The sequence below is a fragment of the Mus caroli genome, unplaced genomic scaffold (assembly GCF_978045245.1).
Source record: "Mus caroli unplaced genomic scaffold, Mus_caroli_1 scaffold_4, whole genome shotgun sequence".
NCBI classification, from domain to species: Eukaryota; Metazoa; Chordata; class Mammalia; order Rodentia; family Muridae; genus Mus; species Mus caroli.
Window position 1 is genome coordinate 141,625,073 of NW_028227259.1, and position 21,801 is coordinate 141,646,873.

General features: G+C 49.6%; 1 protein-coding gene across 1 annotated transcript in view; it reads right to left on the reverse strand.

Moving 5' to 3' along the window:
* Zan (zonadhesin) overlaps positions 1 to 21,801 on the reverse strand; it is a 94,889-nt gene that overhangs the window by 32,214 nt on the left and 40,874 nt on the right. The window contains exons 33-51 of the mRNA XM_085836391.1: positions 18,234 to 18,451; positions 17,587 to 17,728; positions 17,000 to 17,217; positions 15,335 to 15,476; positions 14,728 to 14,945; positions 13,728 to 13,869; positions 13,109 to 13,326; positions 10,837 to 10,978; positions 10,112 to 10,329; positions 8,894 to 9,035; positions 8,043 to 8,260; positions 5,916 to 6,057; positions 5,087 to 5,304; positions 3,885 to 4,026; positions 3,024 to 3,241; positions 2,204 to 2,345; positions 1,415 to 1,623; positions 775 to 916; positions 197 to 414 (exon numbers count right to left, since the gene is read on the reverse strand). Of these exons, the coding sequence (XP_085692517.1) occupies positions 197 to 414; positions 775 to 916; positions 1,415 to 1,623; positions 2,204 to 2,345; positions 3,024 to 3,241; positions 3,885 to 4,026; positions 5,087 to 5,304; positions 5,916 to 6,057; positions 8,043 to 8,260; positions 8,894 to 9,035; positions 10,112 to 10,329; positions 10,837 to 10,978; positions 13,109 to 13,326; positions 13,728 to 13,869; positions 14,728 to 14,945; positions 15,335 to 15,476; positions 17,000 to 17,217; positions 17,587 to 17,728; positions 18,234 to 18,451 (3,449 nt within the window). The remainder of the gene's footprint in view (positions 1 to 196; positions 415 to 774; positions 917 to 1,414; positions 1,624 to 2,203; positions 2,346 to 3,023; positions 3,242 to 3,884; positions 4,027 to 5,086; positions 5,305 to 5,915; positions 6,058 to 8,042; positions 8,261 to 8,893; positions 9,036 to 10,111; positions 10,330 to 10,836; positions 10,979 to 13,108; positions 13,327 to 13,727; positions 13,870 to 14,727; positions 14,946 to 15,334; positions 15,477 to 16,999; positions 17,218 to 17,586; positions 17,729 to 18,233; positions 18,452 to 21,801) is intronic.

The window sequence follows — 21,801 nt, forward strand, 5'->3', positions numbered from 1 at the left end:
AGTTTCTGGGGATTCTCCTATCTTCTTCTCAGGACTCCCAGGGCAAGCCCTAGAATTAAAGACTCAGGTTACCATGGCCAGTTCACAAGGGTTGTGCGGACTCAAAACTCAGGTTATCATGCTCACTCCACAAACGTTTTGCCCAGTGACTCACCTCTGCAGCGCTCAGCAGTACCCCCAGGGGGTGCCCACTCACCGGGATGATAGCACCCTGGGCGTCTTTGCAGTCACACTCAGCCCTGAGCACACACTTGTCACTGTTCAGCACGTAGCCAGATTGGCACACGCAGCCCTCCTTGCAGGTGGAGGGGACTTTAGGGCTGATATCTTTGCAGAGGCCCTCTGGGTCCAAGCAGGAAGGCAGGCAGGAGGGAAGGCAGCTGGTGTACTGGGTGTGGGCCGGGCACTGGAGAGCTATGAGGTAGGAGAGAGGTTAGTGGAGACTAACAGAGGGGGTCCAGTGAGTCAGACACTGTTAAAAAAAAATCAAGCTGGACAAACCAACAGCAGAGCCTCCCACCCCGTTCTGTTCTTCATTCAGCAAACATTTATGGAGGATGCTGGTATGCTGAGCACTGAGGCACAAACTGGAAGATTCCATCTCTAGGTCAATGTGGAAGACTACTGGGAGACTAGTATTGAGAAGACACGCGGGCCAGCAGTGATTCCTGAGTCCCAAGCTCTTTGGGCAGGGCACCAAGTTCCTTCTCGCCCCCACCTCTGACTTTTCTAGCCACGCCAGCTACCACCGCAGGCCCAGGGATGGCCCCTTACTGATTTTGGTGCAAGTACTGCTGCCTTCACTGCTGTCCTTGCAGTAGGTCTCTGGGGGACACTGGAAATTCTGGCACTGGATTTTGCCTTCCACGCAGGCACAGCTCTGGGTACAGCCTTTGGAGGTCCAGGTCTTGCCTGCCTGCAGAAGGTGGGTAATGAGAAGGGATGTGGAGCCCGAGGAGGTGCTCCAGTGGGCCCAGCTAAGGCTCAGGCCTGAATGGTTTATGCATGCTCTCCCTAACCACTTTCCACATCTAAGTCATACAGGAGGGAAGGTGTGTTGCTGTGGGCCAGACACTGCGGAGCTAACGGGCAGACAGATTTTTACTTCCTTAGACCCCCCCAACTCAGACTGTCTCCACTAACTGCAATTATTTGCTAACACCCCAAGTCTAAGGCGGGGGTTAGATTAGGGTGTAGAGAGCATTACAGAAAGAATCCTTTCATGGGAGCTACTATATGGCTCTCTTAGAATACTGGCCTACTGTGTTTCAGGCCCTGAGCTGGCCTACTATGTGTCGGGCTCTGAGCAGTCTTCTCATTCCAGGGCCAGACTTTGAGAACAGGGCATCCCAGGCTGAGAGAAGCAGAGAAAAGGAACAACTGGCCCTCAGTCCCAGTCCTCACATACACTCACCGGGATGATGGCACCCCGAGCATCTTTACAGCCGCACTGTGTTCTGGGCACACATTTGTCCTCACTGAACACAAAGCCATGGTTGCAAAGACATCCCTCCCTGCAGCTGGAGGGGACACTTGGGCTGGTGACCTCACAGCGGTTGGAACAAGAAGGCACACAGGAGGGAAGGCAGTCTGTGAATTGGCTGTTGGTTGGGCATTGTAGAGCTACAGTGTGGAAGGAGAGTGGTTAGTGGAAAGAGGCCCAAAATAGCAGGGATTGGGGGATAAGCTGAATTACAGGGGAGTCTGGGCTCATTTACCCCTTTTGTTTTTGTTTTTGTTTTTCTTTAAAAAGATTTATTTATTAACTATACTTATATAACTACACTGTAGCTGTCTTCAGACACACCAGAAGAGGGCATCAGAACCCATTACAGATGGTTATGAGCCACCATGTGGTTGCTGGGAATTGAACTCAGGACCTCTGGAAGAGCAGTCAGTGCTCTTGACCACTGAGCCATCCCTCCAGCCTCCCCCCTTTGGTTATTCATCCAGCAAACAGTTTCTAAGCTGTGGTGCCAAGCCATGAGGAGCCATGTAAGAAGATGGCGCTCCCAAGCCAATATAGGAGACTAACCGTGAGAAGCTAACACTGAAAAGAGACTCAACCCAGCCACAGATCCCCAGAGTCCCTCTCAACTGTGACACTTCCGATCTCCTACACCTAAAGCCTAGAGACCAAGGTCCTTCTTGCTCTGCCTCTGACCCCTGTCCACAAGCACACCCTCCCTGCTCGCTCCCTTACTGATTTCGGTGCAGTTAGAGCTGCCATTATCCCCATTCTTGCAGTAGGTCCCTGAGGGACACTTGAAATTTCTGCAGTGGATGGCCCCTGCTGAGCAGGTACAGGACTGGGTGCAGCCCCTGGAGATCCACGTCTTGTCTGCCTGCAGATGCCATGGGAAGAGAAAACACCCGATGACCACGGTCCAGTTCTAAAGAGACAGTGTCACATCCTGCTTGAAGGACTGTCACCTGCCTTTCCTAGCTGAAGGCGCATCCTCCGCTGACTCAGCACTATCGGTTAGAAATACATTTTTAATTGCAGCTGGTGCGGCACAGCAGGATAGTGTCTAACTAGACTTTCCCAGTGACGTAATGGGGGCATGTCTAGAGCTCCCCGTGAGGGTCAGATGGCCAGTGAAGGACCTGACCCATCTTCTCAGGATCATCTCAGGCAGGAGGAGCAGAAAGGAGAAGGCCCCCAACCCCACTTTGTATTTACATATGATTCATGCGCGTATCTGAGTACACGTATGGTTTGAGAACAGAGCATAACCCAGGTGTCAATCCCCACAGCTGGTATTGAGACAAAAATCTGTCTCTTTGATGTCATACACCTCTCTCTCTACCCATACAGAATTCATTGCAATTTCAGAGATTCTTCTGTCTCCAGCTTCTGTCCCTGGGATTAGAGACACAGGGTCCATGCCCCATCTACATGGACTGTGGTGATTCAAACTCAGGTCCTCACACTTTCTGAGTGAATATTCTACCCAGTTAGCCATCCCTCTAGCCTTACCAAGGCCATCCCCCCCCCCCCCCACACACACACACACACTCACCGAAATGAAAGCACCCTGGGTGTTTTTGCAGCCGCAGAAGATTCTGAGCACACACTTGTTTTTATGCATCAGGTAGCCAGGTTGGCAGATGCAGCCCTCCCTGCAGGTGGAGGGAGCTTTAGGGCTGGTGCCCTCACAGAGGCCCTCTGGGTCCAAGCACGAGGGTGGACAGGATGGAAGGCAGTTGGTGTAGCGGCTATGGGCCGGGCACTGCAGAGCTATAATATAGAGGGAAATTAGAACTAGTAGAGAGGACCAGAAGGGTCAGAGGAAGCAGAGGCTACAGGAACCATGCTGGGCGGAAAGATAACAGAGTTTGTCTGTCTTGTCTGTTTGTTTTTCCTTTTGTTATTGATTGGACAAATATTTATTGTTCATGAACTGTGTGTCAGGGCCAGAGAGCAGCTAAGAGTATGGATACGGGGCTGGAGAGATGCTCAGTGGTTAAAAGCATTTGCTTGTCTTCCAGAGGAACTGAGTTTGCTTCCCAGTACCCATAAGCACCTGGAAGCTCCAGCTCCAGGTCTAACAGCCTCTTTTGACCCCTGCCACCCCTCATCTGCACACACATGGAATCTACACACATAGACATATACAATTAAACATAAATAAAAAGAAATACATTTATTAATTTAAAAATATGTTGATCTTTAAATCAGATGAGGCTAATCATTGAGAGACTAGTACTGACTAGTACTGACTAGTACTGGCTAGTCCAGTGTGGGTGCTCAGAATTCCTCTCCACCATGACACCTCCGTATCCCTGACTTCTTATGCCCACAACGAAGCTCCTTCTTGCCTTGCCTCTTGACTCTCCAGTCATGAGCACACCCTCCCCACCCTTGGCCATGGCTCCCTTACTGATATTGGTGCAGTTACTGCTGCCATCCTTGAGGTCCTTGCAGTAAGTCTTCAAGGGACACTGAAAATTCTGGCACTGGATGGCCCCTCCCGTGCAGTTACAGCTCTGAGTACAGCCGCTGGTGATCCAGGTCTTGCCTTCCTGCAAAAGCCATAGGGAGAGAAAGCAAGTTACAAAGACAGGTGCCAGTTCTGAGTAATTCTTGCCTCCTATGAAGAGCTTCGTGTGTGCCATCAGCAGGTTCTACCCCACTGACTAAAACAAACATGGAAACATGGAAGGAAAGTATGCAAGGAGAAAAGACATCATGGGCTGTTAACACATCTCAGTCTAGTAAGGGGCTGGTCTGTTGCTCACTGGTAGAGCTGAGATCTAGAGTCCTCTGTTGGGTATCTGGGAGTATAGCTCAGATGCAGAGCCTCTGTCTAGAATCCTCCAGTAAAAGGCTCATAGTGGCTCATGGGTAGACATGAGGCCTAGAATCCTTCAATGGAAACCTGGGATTGTAGCTCAAACGCAGAACCTTTACCTAGAATCCTTTAAGGCTATCTGGGGGCATGACTTAGTGGTAGAGCAATTGCCTAGCATCTGCTACTATGGGACTGAGAACATGGGTCAGTTTGAGAACCTATGGCTAGCATCTTCTAGGGAAGGGTTTAGGGCATGGCTCATCAGTAGAGCATTTGCCTGGCAAGTTCCAGGAAAGACCAACTTCATATTACAGGACCAGCCATGTAGTTAGGCACATCTCAAGTGTAGAGAAGCAGAATAAAGGAGAAGATGACCACCCAGTCCCACTTTTAAGAAGTTTTTGTGAGTGTGTATTTGTGTGACTGTGTGAGTATGGATGCATGTACATGTGGTGGTCCGTGGACGATCTCACGTGATTGCCCTCATTTTGTATTCCTGTATTTTGCAGTCTCCCCCTGAACATCCACCCCACCATGGTTGCCTCTTTTTACTGCTCCTCACACAGGAATAGCTAGCTCATAACATTTCTAGGAAGTATCCTGACCACACACCCCACCCCCACCTCCTATCTCCTAGCTGGAGCCATGGGATGATAGACGCACACCACTAAGGCTTATGTTAGCCCATACAGAGTTATTCAGGTCCTCACACTGTGGTGAGGGGGCAAGCATTTCACCCACTGAGCTTCCTCCAGGCTCCCCACTAGTCCCCACTTGAGACGCTCACTCACTGGGATGAGAGCACCCTGGGCATCTTTGCAGCCACACTGATTTCTGAGTATACACTCGTCATTATGCAACACGTAGCCAGATTGACAGACGCAGCCCTCCTTGCAGGAGGAGAGAGAGTGGGGGCTGGGTTCCTCACAGTGGACATCCGTATGAGAGCAGGAGGGCTGACAAGAAGGCAGGCAGCTGGTGAAGTTGCTGTTGGCTGGGCACTGCAGAGCTGTGGGGGAGAGTGAGGTCAGGGGAGAGGGACACAGGTCAGAGCAAGCAGAGGCTACAGATACAACACTAGAATGCCCAAGCGAGTGTAGAGCTTTCCCCCTTCTGTTGTCCACTCATCACATATTTAGTCATTGAGAACTTTGTGCCCAGCTTCAAGGAAAGAAAGACTGGATCACTTGCGGCTGAGAGATGGTTCTGCAGTTAGGAGTGCTGCTGGTCTTGCAGAGGAACTGAGCAGGGTTCGTCTCACCCACATTGGGCTGCTCACAGTTTCTGGGGGATTCAGCTCCAAGGGGATTCAGTCCACTCCTCTGGCTGCCATGCATGTTGCACTCATGTGGACATACCCACTCACTGACATACACTAATACACACAATTTAAAGTAAGAAGTACAGATGAAGGGCTATCCCAAGCTAATGTGGGGACTAACATTCAGAACTAAGAGAGAGAAGGGACCCAGCAGAGTCAAAGGTTCCCAAAAGCCCTCCTCATTGTGGTCCTTCCTATCTCGAACCTCTGAGGCCTGGGGAACTAAGCTCCACTTTGCTCTGCCTCTGAGCTCTGTAGCTACATGCATACATTCTCCACCTCCACCATGGCTCCCTTACAGATTCTGGTACAGTTACTGTTGCCGTCCTCGATGTCTTTGCAGTAAGTCTCTGAGGGACACTGAAATTTCTTGCACTGGATGGCCCCTCCCTTGCAGGTGCAGCTTTGAGTACAGCCTCTGTTGATCCAGGTCTTATCTGCCTGCAATGCCAAGGGGAGAGAAAGGGAGTCAGGACAGAGGGACTGGTTAGAGAGAAACAGCCCTGACTCCCCTCTCAAGGGCTGCCCTCTGCCCTCTCTATCAACAGGTTAAGATTTGGAGAGAAAAGGATGCCTCTGGGGTTGTGGCACAGCTCGATAGTACAGTCTTTCAGTAAGTGGATGAGGTGTGGCTCGCTGGTAGAACTGGGGCAGAGGACTCTCTCTTAGTGCTCGGAAGCACAGCTCAGATGCAGAACCTATGACTAGAACCATCATCTAGGAATGGCAGGTATTTGGGAGGGGCTGAGAATGCTGTGTCTTAGAGATAGATCATTTACCTAGAATGGTCTAAGAGAGTCTAGGGGCATGACTCTGTAGTACAAAACTGTCTTGTATCCTCCAGTGAAAGGCTGGGGGTATGGCTCAGTTGTAGAAAACTTGTAAGGACGCTCTAAGAGGGCTTAGGTGTGGCTTAGCAGTAGAGAAATGGCCTAGGAGTCACTGGTATGAGGATAAAGACCTCGCTCATTGGTATGGCAGCTGCCAAGAATCCAGAGTGAGGTGGGGGGTGGGGGCTGAGGAGTAGCACAGAATTCTCAGTGAGGGCCAGGGAGTATATCGAAGTGTCAGAGCCCCTGGCCAGACCTCCAGAGAGGGGCTGAGGTGTGTCTCGGCAGTAGAACATTAGTTTATCATGTTCCAGGACATCACCAACCTTCACATAACAGGACCATCCATACAGACAGGTAGAAGAAAGCATAAAAGATAAAAGTGGTCCCCAGCCAGGCGTGGTGGTGCACACCTTTAGTCCCAGCACTTGGGAGGCTGAGGCAGGCAGATTTCTGAGTTGGAGGCCAGCCTGGTCTACAGAGTGAGTTCCAGGACAGCCAGGGCTATACAGAGAAACCCTGTCTCAAAACAAACAAACAAACAAATAAAAAACAAACAAAACCAACAAAAAAAAAGTGGTCCCCAATTGCACTGGCTGATTTTGTGTGTCAATCTGACATACGCCAGAGGCATCAGAGAGGAAGGAGCTTCTGTTGAGGAAATGCCTCCATGAGATCCAGCCGTAAGGCGCTTTTTCAACTAGCAATAAATGGGGGGAATGCCCAGCTCATGGTGGATGGGGGCCATCCCTGGGCTGCTGGTCCTGGGTTCTATAAGAAAGCAAGCTGAGCAAGCCATGTGAGATAAGCCAGTAAATAGCACCCTTCATAGTCTCTGCATCAGCTCCTGCCTCCAAGTTCCTGCCCTGCTTGAACTCCTGACTTCTTCCAATGATGATCTATGATTTGGAAGTGTAAGCTGCATTAAAAAAAACCCTTTCCTCCCCCAACTTGCTTTTTGGTCATGGTGTTTCATTGCAGCAGTAGAAACCCCACCTAAGACAACAATCCTGCTTTAAAAAAAAAAAAAAGCTTTAGGGAGGGGTGAAGGACACACACTTATGTGTGGCAGTCACAAGACAGTCTCTAGTGTTGGGCCTCATCTTCCACTTGTATTAAGACAGTATCTAGCTGGGCGTGGTGGCACACGCCTTTAATCCCAGCACTTGGGAGGCAGAGGCAGGTGAATTTCTGAGTTCGAGGCCAGCCTGGTCTACAAAGTGAGTTCCAGGACAGCCAGGGCTATACAGAGAAACCCTGTCTGGAAAAACCAAAAAAAAAGACAGTCTCTTTCTTCCCTTCCTACTCCCTCCTCACTCCCTCATCATGGTTGCCTCTCTCGTCTCTTTGCTGTTGTCCTTCATCCCGCCCCCACACTAGCTAGCTTTCCTGTTTCTAAGGACTCTACTGCCCCCCCACCCCCCATCTTCTAGTAGGATCCCTGGAATTACAGACACATGACACACAGCACCAAGGCTTACGTTGGTTGCACAAATTCAAACTCATGTCCTCACACTAGGGCAGGCAAACATTTTACCCACTGAGCTCTCTCCCCAGCCCTGCCCCCACCCCACCTCACTCTCCACGCCCACTCACGGGGATGAGGACACCCTGGGCGTCTTTGCAGCCACACTCAATTCTGGGCACACACTTGTTGTTAAGCACCACATAGTCAGGTTCACAGACACAGCCCTCCTGGCAGGCGGAGGGGGCTTTGGTGGTGGAGCCCTCACAGTGGCCATCAGGGTCCAAGCAGGAAGGCTGACAGGGTGGAAGGCAGTTGGTGTAGTGGCTGTGGGCGGGGCACTGCAGGGCTGTGGGGAAGAGAGAGTGAGGTTAGGGGAGAGGAACACAGTTGGCAAAGCAAGCTACAGAGAGCAGGCCAGGCAGAGCGTTCACGAGAGAGTGCGGAGGGAGCTTCTTCCGCCTTTTGGTATCCATTCAGCCGACATTTACTGAGTGTGGACTCCGCCAAGCCCCAAGGGAAGAAAGAATGGATCTCTTGGGGCCGGAGAGGTGGCTCAGCAGTTAAGCAGATTTACTACTGTTCTTGTGGTGGATCTAAGTTCAGTTTGGCCTGCTCAAAAACCTCACGGAACTCCAGCTCCAGGGCATCAGAGGTCCTCTTGTGGCTCCTGCATGCCCTGGCTCAGGTGCACATACCCATACACAGACACACCATTACACGTGCAATTAAAAATAAAATCTTTAAAAGGAAGAAGGTACATTCCAAGTTAATGTGGAGACTCAGAGCTCCATATTGTGAAGGTCAATAGTGAGAAGGAACGCAGCCCAGCCCAGCCATGGCTACCCACAGTCCATTCCCACTGTGGTGCCTCTTCTCCTTGATCCCATAGGGCAAGGGGACTAAGCTCCCTCTTGCCCTGCCCCTGGTCAGCTCTTTAGCCGTGAGCACCACCTCTCCACACTCCCCGTGGCTCACTTACTGATTGTGGCACAGTTACTCCTGTCATCCTCCATGTCCTTGCAGTAAGTCCCTGAGGAGCAGTGATATTTCTGGCACTGGATGGCCCCTCCCTTGCAGGTGCAGCTCTGAGTACAGCCTCTGTTGACCCAGGTCTTATCTGCCTGCAATGCCAAGGAGAAGGACGTGGGGGCATAGGGTTTGTTAGAGAAGGATAACCTTGCCTCCTGCCTGAGGGAGTTACCTTTGCCCTCCTTGTCTGCAGGTTCTCTGTGTATTCAGTTAGCCAACTATGGATGGAAGGTATTCAGGGGCGGGGAGTGGGGCACACTGAAGGTTGTGGGCATAGCTCAGCAGTATAGTAGATGCCTAAAATCCTCCAGGAAGTGTCTAAGCGCATAACTCAGTGAGAGAGTCCTCAACTGTGGGTCTGGAAGCATAGTTAAAATGTAGAACCTTTGCCTAGAATCTTCCGTGATAATTGGTAAGCAAGGTAGCTGTCAGGTTGTGGCTTAGAAGTGGAACACTTTCCCAGAATCCTCCAGGAGAATCTGGGGATGTGACTTAGGCCAGAATCCCTCAATAGAATATGGAAGTGTGGCTCAGAGGTAGAACACCTGTCCAGAGTCCTCCCAGAGTGTCTGGGGGCATGGCTTAGAGGTAGAGAGGGCTGGGCGTACAGTTCACTTTTAGAGCAATTGACTAGAATCTCCTAAGAGGGGCCGAGGCCATGGCATGTTCTAGAACCTAACCAACCTTTATAAACTACAAGACCAGCATACATAGACAGGAGCATGCCAGGTGGAGAGAAGCAGAAAGAAAGAAAAAGTGGCCCTCAGCCTCCCTTTTGACAAAAAGAGAGTGTTTGTGGGTGGGGAGCAGGGATGTATGCATGTTTTGAGGTCGGAGGACAATCTTAAATAGTGGTTATCAGCTTTTACTTTATACAAAGACTCTCTTCTCCCCTCTGTCCCTCCTTTCCTGCCATTCCCCCCACCTCTTTACTGTTGTCATCCACTTCTACCTAGAAGTGTCCAGGGATTACTGTCCCTGCTTTGGGAAGCTCCTAGCAGCAGCCCTGGATCAAGGTTTGCATTGATTGGATAGATTCAAATTCAGGTCTTTGTGTTAGAGGGTGGGCAAACAATCCCCCACCCCCACCCGAGCTCTCTTCAGCAAATGTTTCACTCACTGGGCCACTTCCCATCCCCCACCAACCCCATTCTCCACGCCCACTCACAGGGATGAGGACACCCTGGGCATCTTTGCAGCCACACTCAATTCTGGGCACACACTTGTTGTTAAGAACCACATAGTCAGGTTCACAGACACAACCCTCCTGGCAGGCAGAGGGGACTTTGGTACTAGAACCCTCACAGTGGCCATCAGGGTCCGAGCAGGAAGGCTGACAGGGTGGAAGGCAGTTGGTGTAGTGGCTGTGGGCCGGGCACTGGAGAGCTAGGGGGTGGAGGGAGACTAGAATTAGTGGAGATGACCTAGAAGGTCCAAGTGAGCAAGCTACAGAAAACAGAGCAGGGGACGGAGAGGTGGTTCAGCCTTTAAGATTGCTTGCTGCTCTTACATGGGACTTGAATTCAGCATCTAGGTAAGGTGACTCAATACTTCATATAACTCCACCTTCAGGGCCTCAGCATTCCTTCTGGCCCCCACATGCACTACACTCACAGGCACAAACACACACACACAGGCACAGCACTATATGTACATTAAAAGCATCTTTTAAAAGGATGTAGACCTTCCAGCTCAGTTTGGAGATTAACAATCTAAGACTAAGACTAACAGTGATGAGGAATCCAGTCCACCCATGAGTACTCACACTCCCCGCAGTGGTACCCCCCCCCCCCCCAGATCTTACAAGCCCGGAGGACCAAGTTCCTCCTCCTTTCCCTTCTGATGCCTCCAGCCATGAGCACACCCTCCCCACCCTCCGCCATGGCTCCTTACGGATACTGGTGCAGTTGCTGTTGCCATCCTCCAGGTCCTGGCAGTATGCCTCTGAGGGACACTTGAAATTCTGGCACTGGATGGCCCCTCCCATGCAAGAACAGCTCTGGGTGCAGCCCCTGTTGACCCAAGTCTTATCTGCCTGCAGAAACCAAGGCGAGAGGAAGGGAGTCAGGACAGAGGGACTGGTTCTAAGGAAACAGCCTGACCTCTTGTTTGACCCTTGCCCTCCCTATAAACACATGCCACATCTATCCTAAACATGGAAGGAAGAGATTTGGGGGACATGCATCTCGGGCTATGGACATAGCTTAGTGGTACAGAGCATGCCTAGAACCCTGCACTAAGGTGCGGCTCAATGTTAGAGCTTAAGCCTATAATCTTCAGTTGGTGGCTTGGGAGCATAGCCCAGATACAGAAATCTGTAGAACACTTGCCAGGAGTCCTCTAAGAAGCTATAGAAGATGGGTTAAGAGGTAGAACATTTGCCTAGAATTCTCCAGTGAGTGGCTAGGGGCCTGGCTCATTATAGAGAATCTGCTAGGATTCCTCAGTGAGGGTGGAGGAGGCTGTGGTTCAGTGACAGACCTCAGTCCTCAAGTTGAGTGCTACATAATGTAACCTAGTCTCATATCTGCAGGAGGGGACAGGAGCATAGATCAGCAGAACACTGGCCTAATATTTTCTAGGACTTCCTTTTGTTTTTGAGATGGGCTTTCTCTGTGTAGTCCTGGTTGTCCTGGAACTCGCTGTGTAGACCAGCCTGGCCTCAGATCCACTTGCTTCTGCCTCCTGATTGCTGGGGTTAAAGGTGTGCACCACTTTCTAACCTTTATCCATTCAGATAGCAGCATCCCAGGTAGAGAGAAGCAGAAGAGAGGAGGCTCATTTTCTTTTCTTTTTTCTTTTGTTTTTGTTTGTTTGTTTGTTTGTTTGTTTTGTTTTGAGACAGGATCTCACTTTGTAGCCCTGCCTGTCCTGGAACTCACTTTGTACACCTAGCTGGTCTCAAACTCACAGAGATCTACCTGTCTGTGTATCTGTATCTGTGTGTCTCTGTCTGTGCCTGTGTCTATGTGCTTGTGTATCTGTATCTGTATCTGTATCTGTGTGTCTCTGTCTGTGCCTGTGTCTATGTGCCTGTGTATCTGTATCTGTGTATCTGTGTGTCTGTTTGTCTGTGTCTGTGTGCCTGTGTATCTGTATCTGTGTATCTGTGTGTCTGTCTGTGTTTGCGTGTCTGTGTATTAGTGTGTCTATGCCTTTGTCTGTGTGTCTCTGTCTGTGCCTTTGTGTGTGTGTCTGTGCCTATGTATTTGTGTGTCTGTGCCTGTGTATCTGCGTATCAGTGTGTCTGTGTGTCTGTGTGCCTGTGCCTTTGCCTGTGTCTGTGTCTGTGTATCTGTATCTGTGTGCCTGTGCCTGTGCCTGTGACTCTGCTTCCTGAGTGCTGGGCTTAAAGAAATGTGCCATCATATATAACAGTTGTATAGCTTGGTCGTCATGTAGGATTCCTAAAAGTAAGAGCAGGGGCTGTCTCTGCCTCTGTCTTTGGATCCTTTCCTGCTCACCTAGCCTCAATAGGTGAAGATGCACCTAGTCTACTGCAACATGATATGCTGAGGCTGAGTAATACCCGTGGGAGGCCTCCCCTTTTTTGAAGAGAAAGGGAGAAGGAATGGATGGTGGGAGGGGAGGGGAGGGCAGGGGAGGGGAGGGGAGGGGAGGGGAGGGGAGGGGGAAAGAACTGAGAGGGGAGGAGGGAGGGGAAACGAAGATCTAGATGTAAAGGAAATAAACAAACGAACTTTAAAAAAGAAAAAAGGAATATGCTACCATGCTCAATACAATACTAGTTTTTAGAACAAATGTGTGTGTGTACATGTATGCGCATGTGTATGTGTATGTATGTATGTATGTGTGCATGTGCATGTTTGTGTTTTCTCTGGCATGGTTATAAATAGGAGTGCATGTATCTGGAGAAGCCAGAGGAAAACCTCAGGTGTTGGTCCTCACTTTCTACAGCGCTCTCCCCCCCCTTTTCCTGTTCTTCACTGCTGCCCACACAGGAGTATCTAGCCCTTAAGTTTCTGGGGATTCTCCCGTCCCTGTTCCCCAAATCCCAGTAGGAGCCTGTGGAATTAGAGGCAGACTGCCGTGGTTTACATGGGTTGTAGGAATTCAAACTCAGGGTCCTAAACTTCCAGAGCAAATGTTTTCACACTGAGCCATTTCCCAGCCCCCACCAACCCCACTCTCCACGCCCACTCACCGGGATGAGAACACCCTGAGCATCTTTGCAGCCACACTCAATTCTGAGCACACACTTGTCGTTACTCAGCACATAGTCAGGTTCACAAATGCAGCCCTCCTTGCAGGTGGAGGGGGCTTCGGGGCTGGTGCCTCTACAGAGGCCATCTGGGTCAGAGCAGGAAGGCAGGCAGGAGGGAAGGCAGTGGGTGTAGAGGCTGTGGTCCGGGCACTGCAGAGCTATAGGGGAAAGAGAGAGTGGGGGTAAGTGGAGAGACCCACAGGGGGCTTAAAGAAGCACACGCTATAGAAACAGAAGAAGCTAGAATGTTCAAGAGAACTTGAAGGTAGGTTTTTGGGTTCCCCCCACCCAAATATTTACTGACCACAGGCTGTGTGCCAATCCCCTAGGAAAGGAAGTAATGAGAATGGATCTTCTGAGTTATTATGGGGTGGTAACCATGAGGAAACCAAGTCTAAGAAAGTAAGTATCCAGCCCAAAAATTGGTCCCCAGAATCTCTCCTCACTGTGTTACCTCCTACCCCTGACCTCTCAGGCCCAGGGGACTAAGCTCCCTCTGGCCGTGCCCCTGATCTTTCCAGTCATGAACAGCCCCCCACTGTTTCTGTGGTCCTCTTACTGATTTCAGTGCAGTTACTGGTGTCATCCTTGATGTCCTTGCAGTAGGTCCCTGAGGGACACTGGAAGTCCCTGCAGTGGATGGTCCCTGTCACACAGGTACAGATTTGTGTGCAGCCTTTGTTGATCCAGGTCTTGTCTGCCTACAAAAGCCACGGGAGTTAAAAAGTGGAGCAGGGGCAGAAAGTCTGGTTAGAGGGCCACAGCCTCATCTCTCTGAAGTGCTGACCTTTGCCCTTCATATCTGCATGTTTCACATCTAGTCAGTCAATCAATTATTAATGGAAAATTGGGGGTAGGGGTGGGGGTGAGACCTGTGTGATTGGTAGAGCACCTGCCTAGAAGCTCCCATCAAAAACCCTTCCAGAGCAACTTTGTGGTATCCATCAGGCCTCTAATCTTCCCTTGGTGGCCTGGGGGGCACAGGGCAGTTCACATAGCTTCTGACGACAGATGATTTACCTGTGGAGGCTCAGCTACAGAGCACTCAGCTAGTATGTTCCAGAACCTGATCAACCCTCACACTCCAGAGGCAGCCACGAAGTCATGCATACAGACAGGCGCATCCCATGTGCACAAGGCAGAAGGGAAGTTGCCCTAATGGCACTTTTCAAAACGATCTTTGTGTGCGAGTAGGTGCATGTATGTGTGCGGAACTACAGCACATGTTTGTGTAGAAGTCAGAGGATGGTCCAAACCTTCCATTGCATATTGACACAGTGCTCTCCCCCTTCCCCTTCCCCCCTCCCACCCTTTTGGCTGTTGGTCTCCTCCACTGAGCTCACAGCACAAGCTAGCCCTCAAGTTTCTAGGGATTCTCCTGTCTCTGCCTCCCATCTCCCAGTAGGAGCGCTGGATTACAGGCACAGGCCACCCATCCAGTTCACATGCATTGCAAAAATTCAAACGTAGGTCCGCATTCTTTTGGTGCATATACCTTACCCACTGAGTCATCACCCCAGCACCCCCCACTCCGCATCCCACTCTCCACGCCCACTCACGGGGATGAGGACACCCTGGGCGTCTTTGCAGCCACACTCAATTCTGGGCACACACTTGTTGTTAAGAACCACATAGTCAGGTTCACAGACACAGCCCTCCTGGCAGGCGGAGGGGGCTTTGGTGGTGAAGCCCTCACAGTGGCCTTCTGGGTCCAAGCAGGAAGGCTGACAGGGTGGAAGGCAGTTAGTGAAGCTGCTGTGGGCGGGGCACTGCAGAGCTGTGGATTAGAGGGAAAGCTGGGTTAGTGGAAAAGATTAGAGGGGCTCAGGAAACAGTAGCTATGGAAACCAGGTGTGGCTGAAGGCCAACAGAGCTTTGAGGGTTTTTTTTTCCTCCCTTGTATTATTCATTCAGTAAACATTTACTGAGCATGCGATGCATGCTAAGCTCCAAGGAATGAAGTAATAAAATGGGTCTCCCAGTTCGTCATGGGATACTAACCGTGGAGAGACAAATGCTGAGAAAGGACCAGGTGAGTTATGGGTCAGAATCTCTCCCCTCTATCACTGACCTCCAAGGCCTGGGGAGCTAACCTTCTCCGCCCTGCCTCTGAGCCCTTTAGTCATGAGCATTCCCGCTCCGTCTTCCCCCAGGTGGCTCCCTTACTGATATTGGCACAGTTACTGGTGCCATCCTCAATGTCCTGGCAGTAAGTCCCCGAGGGACACTGGAAATTCTGGCATCGAATGACCCCTTCCATGCAGTCACAGCTCTGGGAACAGCCTCTGGAGGTCCAGCTCTTGCCTGCCTGAAGAAGCCATGGGGAAAACAAAGAAAATGAGGAAGAACAGGCTGGTTCGAGGGATACAGACACATGCACGGTCCAAAGGGCTTTGATCTGCCCTCCCTATTTGTAGATTTAGCATCTAGTGTGTCAATCACCCGCAGGGGGAAACAAGAAACCTCTACATCTTGTCAGGATGTGGTGGCATGATGCCTTCAGTCCAGGCACTCAGGAAGCAGAAGCAGGTGGATCTCTGTAAGTTCTAGGTCAGCCAGAGCTACACAGTGGGATCCTTTCTCAAAAGAACAAAAACAAGCAAACGACTACATGCTGCACCTGAGGCTGTGGGTAGAGTGCTTGCCTGGAATCCTCCTGTGGGAGTGCCTCCCTAGTGAAGGGAATGGCTGGCTGTTAGAGCTCAGGCCTAGAATCTTTCAATGGAAGCCTGGTATGTAGGTCAGCCATAGAACACCAGAGTAGGACCCAACTGATAGGCAGGGTGGGAGGTGAGGGTGGGGCATGTACTAGAGTAAAGGACCTGTCTAGAATCCCCCAGTAAAGGGCTTGGGGTGCAGCTCACAGATAGCCGACCTAGCCTATGGCAGGCCCTGACCAACCAAGGAATGACATTCTGGTTGGAGAGAAGCAGAGGAAACTAGAAAGTGGCCACCAAACCTATTTAAAAAATACATACATACATACATACAAACATACATATATACATATAAACATACATACATACATGCATGCATACATACACACATACATACATACATATATACATACAAACATACATATAAACATACATGCATGCATGCATACATACATACATACATACATACATACATGCATGCATGCATGCATTGCTCTCTACAAGACTAGTTAGTTCCCACCTCCTGGAGACCCACCAGTATTCACCTACAGGAGCACTGTGAGTTCAGAGCCACTGTAATAGCTTTTGTGGGTTGTGGTAATTTGAACCCAGGTCCTCATAGTTGCACTATGATTGGTGGCCATTTTTGGTTGTCAATTTGATTACATCTGGAATGAGCTAACACCCAAATGACTGAGCACACCTATGAGTGATTTCCTTTCTTAATCGAATCATTTGAAGATGGAAGACCCACTTCGAATCTGGATCTTTGAGGCGAGAAGATTCACCTTTAATATGGACCGCACCTTGTGCTGGCAGTTTATATGAGGGACATGGAAGGAGGAAGCTTTCTCTCTGTGTGAGTGCTCCTCTAGCAAGTCCATTCCTTCACTGGCATTAAAGCCTACTTCTGTGGGATTCTGGGATATACTAAAATCAGTATATGCCTGAGAGATGCAGCCTCATAGACTGAGCAACTACTAGATTCTTGGACCTTCCATTTATAGTCAGTCATTGCTGGGTTAGCTGGACCACAGAGTGTAAGTCACTCTAATACATTCCCTTTCTATACACAGTCATTCCATACCCTCTGTTACTCTAGAGAACTCTGATCAATACACCCAAGAGACTGACCCACCAAGCACCCTCAAACCCACTTTCTATGCCAACTCACAGGGATGAAGCCACCCTGGGCATGTTGGCAGCCACACTCAATTCTGAGCACACACTTGTTGTTGCGCAGCACATAGCCAGGTTGACACATGCAGCCCTCTTCGCAGTTAGAGTGGGCATTGGTGCTGATGCCCTCACAGTGGCCATCGGGGTCAGAGCAGGAAGGATGACAGGGGGGAAGGCAGTCTGTGAACTTGCTGTGGGCCGGGCACTGCAGAGCTACGGGGTTGAAGGAGAAAGGGGTTAGTGGAGAGAGTAGAGGGGCCCCATAGAACACAGAAACCAAGCAGGGTAGAATAACTGAGAGATCTCGGGGCTCCCCCTTTCATTGTGCATTCGACAAACATCTCTGACAGTGGACTATATGCCAAGACATAGAGAAGAAAGGAGGAAGAGTGTGGGAGAGCAACCACTTAGAGACTGACACTAAGAACAGTCCTAGCTCAACATGAGCATCAGAGGCTTTTTTTAAACTAGGGTAGCTCTTACCGCTGAGCTTTAGGCCTAGAGGGCCCAGATCCTTCTTGTCCTGCCTCTGACTTTTCCTGCCTCGCGCACACCCTCCCACCTTGCCCATGGCTCCCTTACAGATTTTGACACAGTTACTGCCGCCATCATTGCTGTTCTTGCAGTATGTCCCTGGGGGACACTGGAAATCCCAGCACCTCATGGTTCCTTTCATGCAGGTACAGCTCTGGGTACAGTCTTCGGATAGCCACGTCTTGCCTGCCTACAGAAGTCAGGGGATAAGAAGCTGAGAGGACATTCATTCTTTGTTATCCCCCCAGCAACTGTTTACTGAGTGTGCACTATATGCCACACCCTTGGAAAAGAAGAAGATGGATCCAGCTCTTGCCTTCCCGCAGAAGCCATGTGAAGGGAAAGATAGTAAGGGGGCAGGGAGAGATGCTTCAGGAGAGACAGCTTCCCTCCTGTTGAAGGACAGGAGGCCTTGTCTGTCTGCAGGTTTCACCTCTACTGAGTCAATAAACCACAGATGGGAAAAATTACATCTGAGGCTGGAGGTGGGGTCCAGGAAAGAGCTAATAGTAGAGTCAGTCCCCTAGCAAGTGGTTGGGGACATAGTGCAGAGGTAGCGCACCGTCGTGGCCTGTACTAAGCCCTGACCAATTTCCGTACTTCAGGGCCATTGATCCAGACTAGTTCGTTCCAGTCTGAGAGAAGCAATGGAAAGAAGGACGTGACCACCAATCCTACTTTCTCCTCCCACTCACCGGGATGAAGACACCCTGAGCATCTTCACAGCCACAATGAGATCTGAGCACACACTTGTTGTTATGTAGCACATAGCCAGGCTGGCAGATGCAGCCCTCCCTGCAGGTGGCGGGGACTTTGTGGCCAGAGCCCTCACAGCGGCTGTCTGGGTCCAAGCAGGAAGGTGGACAGGAGGGAAGGCAGTTTGTGTAGTGACTGTGAGCTGGACACTCCAGAGCTATGGATCAGAGGGACACTGGTATCAGTCACAAGAGCCAGAAGGGGCCCAAGGTGCAGAAACCAGGGTGGGTTCAATCAACAGAACTTGTCTCCTATTTTATTATTTATTCAACATTGACTGAGTATGGGCTGTGTGCATAGCCCTGAAGAAATAAATGAGGCAGTAAACAAACAAACAAACAAACAAACAAGGTTCTTTTAAGTTAATGTGGGAAACTTATCCAGGTCGGCCAGTAACAGCAAAGTGACCTTCATGTCCCCAGTCGGTAAATATAAGACATACAGGACATACAGTTGAGTACTAGGTATAATGTGGCCACAGGGCAGTGAGGGAAACTATCAAGAACTTAAAATGGTCTTTAAGGGAAAGAGCTATGTGTAGTGCCTCATAGCTCTAAACTACCAGCACTCAGGGGACAGAGCAGGGGGATCCAGAATCAAGGCTATCCTTGGCTAGGCAAGTGAGTTTTAACAACAGAGAGAGACAGCTCAACAGATTTCCCAGCAGGTAACGATGCTTGCTGTCAAGTCTGATGACCTGAATTGAATTTCTGGGATCTGACATAGTGAAAAGAGAGATCCAACTCCCCAAAATTGTCTTCTGACCTCTGCATGTCTAGGGCTACACATTTGCACACATGTACATGTACGCACACACACACACAAATAATAAATAAATAAATAAATAAATGTAATAAACAATGCAAAATAGAAAGTGAGCCAATGGAATGTATAGTGCATTCATGGATGGGCAGAGTCAGCAATATGCAGTTCACATCAGCTATCCCTAAGTTAACTAACTTGTTCTTTCCCCAGCCCATCACTGGTAGAGTGACTAGGAAGTCACTCTACCACTGTGCTATACTCCTGGCCTGGCTAACTTAGCATGTATGCCATATTATATATATCAGAAGCCATCTAGAGATGGCTGAAAGTATATTGGAGGTTGTCCATAGGTACTGTGAAGACACTATGCCACCATATGAAAGGGACACAGACGTCCTCAGATGCTGCTGCCCTTGTGGTTCCTGGACCCAGTCAGAACCCTGTTGAGATGGAGGACAACTACAAATACAAAAACATTTAATCAGTCCTTGCTTTACATTTTAAGATTCTTTTTTACTTCTATGTGTATATGTATGTGCATGTGTGCATGCATGCTTGTGTGTGGATTTGTGTGTGTGATGTGGGTAAGGGTACCCATGGAGACCAGAAAAGTATTGGGTTCCCTGGAGACGGAGTGACAGTGGTTTGTCAGCCACCTGATGTGGATGTTAGGAACTGAACTTGAGTCCTTTGCAAAAAGTGCTACGCCGGGCGTGGTGGCGCACGCCTTTAATCCCAGCACTCGGGAGGCAGAGGCAGGCGGATTTCTGAGTTCGAGGCCAGCCTGGTCTACAAAGTGAGTTCCAGGACAGCCAAGGCTACACAGAGAAACCCTGCCTCGAAAAAAAAAAAAAAAAAAAAAAAAGCAAAAAGTGCTGAGTCATCTTTCCAGTCCCCTTTTAAAAATGTAAAGGTTCTTGATTTATGACGAGGGTTACACAATTGTAAAGATTCTAAAAGTGCCCTTGCCTCCTGAGCCTTATTTATTTATTTTAGTTATACAACTTAGCCCAGCACGCTGGTATCAGAGGATTGGAAGTACAAGGTGGTGTTTGGCTCCCTAGGAAGTCTGAGGCCAGTCTGGGTGCATGACCATAAGGAAACAGCATTTTCTAGATACAACAGGATACTTGTATATGTTGACTCACAGTGGTTGAGACAACATGCACAAGATTTGCACAAGTTCAAGTCAAACAAAATCTCAGCATGGAGAAGGGAAATGTGAATGAACCTTACACACACACACACACACACACACACACACACACACACACACCCCCGACAGCTGAAGAGCTACTAGCAACTGATATCTGATAGGAGACAGAGTCAGTTTTCTTTAGTGGTATAGTTCCTGGGAGGTACAATGTACTCCAGGATGCCTACATGCCTGCCAAAAACATTGCCAACAACAACAACAACAACAAACTCACAACAACAAAAAACTAGCACATGCCTTTGATCCCAGCACTTGGGAGGCAGAGGCAGGTGGATCTCTGTGAGTTTGAGGCCAGCCCAATCTACAGAATAGCCAAAGCTGCACAGGGAGACTCTGTTTTGAAAAACCAAAGGAGGGGGGAGAAGAAGGAGGAGGAGGGGGAGGAGGGAGAGGAGGAGGAGAAGGAGAGAGAGGAGGAGGAGGAGGAGGAGGAGGCATATAATACATATAAATGTATATGCATACATATATAGTTTAAATGAAGCTATGTCACTTGGGCTGACAATACTCAATAGACTAACAAAAACCGCAGTAAAGGGTGTGAGAAACCCCTCTGGAGTTGTGGGTCAGTGTGGTGGTTTGATATGCTTGGCCCACAGGAAGTGCATCTATTAGGAGGTGTGGCCTTGTTGAAGGAGGTGTGGCCTTGTTAGAGAAAATGTGTTAATGTGGAGGTGGGGCTTTGAGGTCTCATACCGATGCTCAAGTCTGCCCAGTGGGATTCAGAGCCTCCTCCTCGGATACCTGAGGAAGAGTCCCCTCCTGGCTGCCTTTGGCTTACTCCTCCAGCACCAAGTCTGCCTGCATGCTGCCATGCTTGCCACCATACTAATGGACTAACCTCTGAAATGGTAAGTCAGCCCCGATTAAATGTTTTCCTTTATAAGAGTTGCCTTGATCATGGTGTCTCTTCACAGCTATAAGATCCAAACTAAGACAGTCATGGAAGTCCAAAAGATGCCCAACACAATGTAGGCTATTGCCCTTGATTGCCCTCCAAAGGTGAAGGTAAATTCCTTTTGCTGAGGACACTGTAGTTTGGATGCCGTACTGGAAGACCTGGGCTGGATTCTGTCGGAAAGCCTCTTCCCTCAGGTCCAGCTCTCATAGCCCAAGCAGGTGCTATGCCAAGTTCAAAGGAAGGAAGGAAGGAAGGAAGGAAGGAAGGAAGGAAGGAAGGAAGGAAGGAAGGAAGGAAGGAAGGAAAGAAGGAAGGAAGGGAGGGAGGAAGGAGACAACCAGCAGTTCTACCCAGCTGAGACATCTGTGAATCACAACAAGCAGGCTGAGATTCCCCATGGGTGCAGTAGTGGCACTTGTATCTTGGCAATAACCCACAGCTGTCTAATCGGACTGTCTAATTGTTAAGGCCTGCTTAACAAGAGGGGATACACGCTTGACAGTAGAAACCTACCCTGAGCCTAGTGAGGTCATGGATCTTAGCGAAGAATCTACCAGATTTTATTATTAAACCAGAATAATTTTGAGCTGCATTCTAAATCCTTATCCTTTTATCCACCGATAAA